The sequence below is a fragment of the Hippopotamus amphibius genome, chromosome 4 (assembly GCF_030028045.1).
Source record: "Hippopotamus amphibius kiboko isolate mHipAmp2 chromosome 4, mHipAmp2.hap2, whole genome shotgun sequence".
Lineage (NCBI taxonomy): Eukaryota > Metazoa > Chordata > Mammalia > Artiodactyla > Hippopotamidae > Hippopotamus > Hippopotamus amphibius.
The window spans coordinates 160,728,365-160,734,714 of NC_080189.1; the positions used below are offsets into that span (position 1 = coordinate 160,728,365).

The 6,350-nt window shown below is 52.4% G+C and overlaps 1 protein-coding gene across 1 annotated transcript; it reads left to right on the top strand.

Moving 5' to 3' along the window:
- Positions 1–1,385: 1,385 nt before the first annotated feature.
- FOS (Fos proto-oncogene, AP-1 transcription factor subunit) lies at positions 1,386–4,798 on the top strand. The gene is made up of 4 exons (XM_057733709.1): positions 1,386–1,688; positions 2,441–2,692; positions 3,123–3,230; positions 3,354–4,798. The coding sequence occupies exons 1-4, from the start codon at positions 1,548–1,550 to the stop codon at positions 3,993–3,995; spliced, it is 1,143 nt and encodes a 380-aa protein (XP_057589692.1). The 5' UTR covers positions 1,386–1,547; the 3' UTR covers positions 3,996–4,798.
- Positions 4,799–6,350: the final 1,552 nt, after the last annotated feature.

The window sequence follows — 6,350 nt, forward strand, 5'->3', positions numbered from 1 at the left end:
GTGTCTCTGCGGGGACCTGCGGCTTCGCGTCCCGGAGGTGGCCGGCGCGCTAGGACAGAGCCGGGGCAGTGTGACCCTGCCTGTCCTTTGCGTCTCAGCAGGAGGCTGGGGGCGTCTGGGGGCGCAGCGCACTCTAGAGCACCTTGCCACCCCAAAGCCCTGTTTTCCAGGCCACCGTGCGGTGCCTGAGGTCCCAGCCGCCGAGGATTCCGGCCTGGGCGCTGCTGGGCACGGTCCTTCCAAGCGCCCCCGGTCCTCCCCCCTTCAAGTCCGTGCTGGAAAATCACTGGCTGCGGGCTCCCAATCACCAGCTTCCTGGGGCACCAGAACCACCCCCACCTCCCCAGAAAGGACTTGCTCTCCCCCAAGGGCCCTCTCCATCCGGTACCCTGAACTGACGACCTTGTCCACATAACACCCCCATGCCCCGGGTCCGAGCTCAGAACCAGGCAAAAGAACCCTTCGGACATCCCTGCATGGAGGTTCTGCAAAGTGTTTATTGGAGTTTCTCAGGGGTTTGACAGTAACACTAACATCTCATATATGGCCAAGAAAAAAAATGCGCTTTTTTCCCCAAAAAAAATAAAAATTAAAATACCCAGCATCGTAGATAAAGTAGGTTATCGTATTCTCTTGTTTTGGATCCCCCGACTATCTGCTTCCAAACGCAGTAACAATCCTAGTAGTGCTGGAGTCCGGGGGCTTGAGGCGAGGGGGTGAGGGTCTGCTTCCACAGTTTGCACTAAATTAGGGCTAGAATGGGGAATGGGGGTGGAGGCGCATTCCTTTGGGGGCCAAGGTTTAAGCCCTGGGGCTGTGTACCTGTTTCGCCTATACCTGAGCCTCAGAAGTGTTCCCCGGTTTCTGTATACGGGTGAAAGGGCGCCCCCACCCCATCCCCCCACCCCGGGAACAAGGGTCCGCATTGAACCAGGTGCGAAGGTTCACCCGCCCTCTCCGCCTTTCCCGCCTCCCCTCCCCCAGGCCGCGGCCCCCGCCTCCCGCCGCTCTGCACCCTCGGTGTTGGCTGCAGCCGGCGAGCAGTTCCCGTCAATCCCTCCCTCCCCTTTACACAGGATGTCCATATTAGGACATCTGCGTCAGCAGGTTTCCACGGCCGTTCCCTGCGGCCGTGGGGGGAGCCTCCCCAGCGGTCCCCCACCTCTGAGGTTCCGCGCGACCCCAAGACCCAGATTGCGAAATGCTCACAAGATAAAGAAACACGGCAAGTTGGGGGGCAGGGGTCTGCGAGGGCCGCGGAGGCGGCGAGGAGGCCGTAGATGTGGCCAGGCCCGCGCGCCACCCCTCGGGAGCCACGATGGTTGCGCCCCGTGACGTGTTGGGCTCATTCACAAAATGCTGTATAAAAGCGGTGGCTGCGGCGCCTAGTACTTCAACCGCATCTGCAGCGAGCAGCTAAGAAGCTGAGACAGAGCCCGCGGCGGCGCAGCGAGCGAGCAGCGACCGCGCTTCTACCCGGCTCTGCCCCGCAGCTCCCACCTGCCTCCGCCCCTCCGCCCCTCGCCCGGCTCTGAACACCCGCGGTCATGATGTTCTCTGGCTTCAACGCCGACTACGAGGCGTCATCCTCCCGTTGCAGCAGCGCCTCCCCGGCCGGGGACAGTCTCTCCTACTACCACTCACCGGCCGACTCCTTCTCCAGTATGGGCTCTCCCGTCAATGCGCAGGTAAGGCTGGCTTCGCGCCGCCGCGGGGCCTGGGGCTCGGGGTCGAGACACCGGGGCGGGACGCTCGGGAAGACCAGTCGAGGACCCCTTTCGCCGGGGAGGGAGGCTTGCCCCGGCCAGAGCAGCCCTATCTCGGGAGCCCCGAACTTGTTAGGAGCGCATGCATGCTTGTCATGAGAAGAATTGGTTCTCCGTTCCCGCGGCAGGCTGGTTCTGAGTCGCACTCTCCGACTGATCTCTGACATTAGCTGGGACAAAAGTGTCCCCAGCAAAGACTCGCTAACTAGAGCCCGGCGCCTCCAGGCAGGCGGCAAAAAGCGGCAATCCCCCCTCCCCTCGTAGCCTGGAGCAAGGAGGAGGGGTGGGGGAGGAGGGTGAAGCAGGCGGGTGTGTAAAGCAGTTTCATTGATAAAAAGCGAGTTCATTCAGGAGACTCCGGAGCGGCGCCTGCGTCAGCGCAGACGTCAGAGATATTTATAACAAACCCCCTTTCAAGCGAGTGATGCCGAAGGGATAACGGGAAGGCAGCAGCAGGATGGAGGAAAAAGGCACTGCGCTGCGGAATGCTTGGGAAGAAAAGGGGAGGCCTTTCAGCCAGGATGAGGGGCATGTAAAAAGACATGAGCAGCCCATGGCAGGACAGGTTCTCCTCTCTCTCTCCCTGCTGCATGCGGCACTGGGAACTCTGCTCACCCCACCTGTGTCCAGAACCTGCTCACTCACGTCAGCTTTCTCCTTCTGTTTCATTCTAGGACTTCTGCACCGATCTGGCCGTCTCCAGTGCCAACTTCATCCCAACAGTGACTGCCATCTCTACAAGCCCAGACCTGCAGTGGCTAGTGCAGCCCACCCTGGTCTCCTCCGTGGCCCCATCCCAGACCAGAGCCCCCCACCCCTATGGAGTCCCCACCCCCTCTGCTGGGGCTTACCCCAGGGCTGGACTCATGAAGACCATGACCGGAGGCAGAGCTCAGAGCATTGGCAGGAGGGGCAAGGTGGAACAGGTGAGTTCTCAGCACCTTCGGTGGGGGGGGGGAGGGGGGCGGGGGGTGGCATTGGTGGAGATGGGGAGCACAGAGGACAGGGTGAAGCCATTGATGGAATTGATTGGACATCCGGAACAGGGAACCCTGGCTCCAAGCCCTTTCCATCTCGAGTTAGACTCTGATAGTCTCACTCTACCAAATACCCTAATGTGTAGTTTCTTCCCTAATAGATTCCTATCCTATGTTTTTAGAGTCTGGCTCTTCTTTGGCTCTTGCTGAGGTTCTTATTTTAAATGCAAGTCACACCCAGCTTGCAACTGCAGGTTAGAAATGGCTTCACAGAAGAGGTGCCAGGAGCTGGAAAGCTGCAGGAGCCAGTTTCACTGGTATGGGTGAATGGAGCTGGTGGCAGACAATGTTACTGAATGCTGCTCTTTTTTCCCCCCAGCTGTCCCCAGAAGAAGAAGAGAAAAGGAGAATCCGAAGGGAAAGGAATAAGATGGCTGCAGCCAAATGCCGGAACCGGAGGAGGGAGCTGACTGACACACTCCAAGCGGTAGGTAGATCCTGTGGGTCATTTCTTTTTAAAACTTAAGGGGAAAGTGGGAGATTGGACGTAAGGGAGCAGTGTCCTTGAGTAAGACCTTGTCTTACACTTTGCTTTGTCTTCTCTATCCAGGAGACAGATCAACTAGAAGATGAGAAGTCTGCTCTGCAGACTGAGATTGCCAACCTGCTAAAGGAGAAGGAAAAACTAGAGTTCATCCTGGCAGCTCACCGACCTGCCTGCAAGATCCCTGATGACCTGGGCTTCCCAGAAGAGATGTCTGTGGCTTCCCTTGATCTGAGTGGGGGCCTGCCTGAAGCGGCGACCCCCGAGTCCGAGGAGGCCTTCAGCCTGCCTCTCCTGAATGACCCTGAGCCCAAACCCTCAGTGGAGCCCATCAAGAGCGCCAGCAGCATGGAGCTGAAGGCTGAGCCCTTTGATGACTTCCTGTTCCCAGCATCGTCCAGGCCCAGCGGCTCTGAGACCGCCCGCTCTGTGCCAGACATGGACCTGTCTGGTTCCTTCTATGCAGCAGACTGGGAGCCCCTGCATGGTGGCTCTCTGGGGATGGGGCCCATGGCTACAGAGCTGGAGCCCCTGTGCACCCCGGTGGTCACCTGTACTCCCAGCTGCACTACTTACACGTCTTCCTTCGTCTTCACCTACCCTGAGGCTGACTCCTTCCCCAGCTGTGCAGCTGCCCACCGCAAGGGCAGCAGCAGCAACGAGCCTTCCTCTGACTCGCTCAGCTCACCCACGCTGCTGGCCCTGTGAGCAGGCAGAGAGGGGAGGCAGCAGGCACGCACGTGCCACTGCCTGAGTCGGTGCATCACAGAGAGGAGAAACATGTCTTCCCTCGAGGGTTCCTGTAGACCTAGGGAGGACGTTATCTGTGCGTGAAACACACCAGGCTGTGGGCCTCAAGGACTTGAAAGCATCCACGTGTGGACTCAAGTCCTTACCTCTTCCGGAGATGTAGCAAAACGCATGGAGTGTGTATTGTTCCCAGTGACACATCTGAGAGCTGGTAGTTAGTAGCATGTTGAGCCAGGCCTGGGTCTGTGTCTCTTTTCTCTTTCTCTTTAGTCTTCTCATAGCATTAACTAATCTATTGGGTTCGTTATTGGAATTAACCTGGTGCTGGATATTTTCAAATTGTATCTAGTGCAGCTGATTTTAACAATAACTACTGTGTTCCTGGCAATAGTGTGTTCTGATTAGCAATGGCCAATATTAAACTGAGAAAAGATATGACTTTATTTTCTAGTAGGTAGAAATAAATAGCTATATCCATGTACTGTAGTTTTCCTTCAACATCAATGTTCATTGTAATGTTACTGATCATGCATTGTTGAGGTGGTCTGAATGTTCTGACATTAACAGTTTTCCATGAAAACGTTTTATTGTGTTTTTAATTTATTTATTAAGATGGATTCTCAGATATTTATATTTTTATTTTATTTTTTTCTACCTTGAGGTCTTTTGACATGTGGAAAGTGAATTTGAATGAAAAATTTAAGCATTGTTTGCTTATTGTTCAAAGACATTGTCAATAAAAGCATTTAAGTTGAATGCGACCCCCCTCGTGCTCTTCTCATTCTGGAAGTTTTGTAAGATTCTGGAAGGTATTATCGGAGACCAGTTTGTCAAGAAGGGTATCTCCTGAAGGGGACACACCCCTCTCTTTGATCCCTTATCAAAGAGAGAGAAACCCTGGAACTGACGTTGGAAAATTGTACAAACGCGCGTTTTCCCCTTGCAGTGCCAAGTCTCTCCTTACAGATTCTGGGAATGGGAAACTGCTTTGCAATAGCTTTTGTGGGAACATGTCTTCCCGCTTCTTTTTCTGTTTTAAAAGTCAAAGGGGGGAATATTTATATCTAGTCATGCTAAGACTAAACTTAAATGTCTTGGTCTTCTAGGAATCCTTTTAGCAAACAATTAAGCTTTGCACAAACCACTTTAACTTTTTATTGCCACGAAACCATGTGAAGGCTATTCCTGCCTTAAAGGAGAGCAAATTGAAGAATGGTTAGAAGGATGGCTTTCTCAATATTCCACTATTGGGATTGGAGTCTTAACTTCCTCACTTACCCTGATCATCAGGCTGAACTTCTTCTTAACACTTGGTTTAAAAAAAAAAGTTTTTGGACTTCCCCCGTGGTCCAGTGGTTAAGACTCTGCCCTTCCAATGCAGGGGGCACGAGTTTGATCCCTGATGGGGGAACTAAGGTCCCACATGCCTCACAGTGCAGCCAAAAAAAAAAAAGAAGTTTTCACCTGGTTAGGAAAAAAACAAACCTACAACTTTTCAGTCCCTAACTCTTCAGTCAAACAGACATACATTTAGTTGAATTCTTTTTATTCTCAGAAAGGAACGTTCAAACGCATTGTAATTTCTGAAGTTTCTTTAACATATGCCTGACATTCACTGCGGGAAGAAAAAGCTGGCTCTGAGAATTTGAAAGAGATCTCAACAGTACAAACAATGGTTGATCATTCAGTAAATAAAAAGTTACATAATAGCTTGAGAAGCAGAAGTCAATATGACTGAATAAGCTTTAACTTAGAAACTTTATCATCTTAATGAAGAACATGACCTTTGTCTGGCACGCCTCTGGTAACGGGGCGCTTACACGCACAGGTACCAACCACAAAGAAGGGAGCCCTGCTCTCTGCTATTGCATGGGCGCCAAACTCAGAAGCCAGAGCCCAGGTTTGCACCCATGCTAGGTGGAAGAGGAGCTTCAGGGCCAGACTTCTAATGCTTTGGTGATAATGAAAATCACTGGGTGGTTATGGGATGTCATAATCAGCCAAGTTGAAAGTTTTAATTTAAAATGACAGTTCCATCGAGGGTGGTGTTCTCACCTATGATCTCCCAGCTCCTCACATAACAATTGACATTTGAAAGCAACTTGCTTTAGGCTCTTAAGAGCACTGATCTCTCACACATCACTTGCATATTATTTTTGCCTGTCCAGCAATAATGAAAATGGCCTTAGACTCCCTGTTTTCTGTTCAGACGGTAAATTTTCTGTAGCCTTTAGCTAGATACAGAATTACAGTAACTAACACTGAGATCTGAAGTAACCAGAAGAGATCTGAAGGAAACTAGCTGGCTTCCCT

Coding starts and splice junctions, on each gene's coding strand:
- FOS (XM_057733709.1), top strand. CDS start 1,548: ATGATGTTCTCTGGCTTCAACGCCGACTACGAGGCGTCATCCTCCCGT. Junction 1,689..2,440: donor GCTCTCCCGTCAATGCGCAG/GTAAGGCTGGCT, acceptor GTTTCATTCTAG/GACTTCTGCACCGATCTGGC. Junction 2,693..3,122: donor GGAGGGGCAAGGTGGAACAG/GTGAGTTCTCAG, acceptor TTTTCCCCCCAG/CTGTCCCCAGAAGAAGAAGA.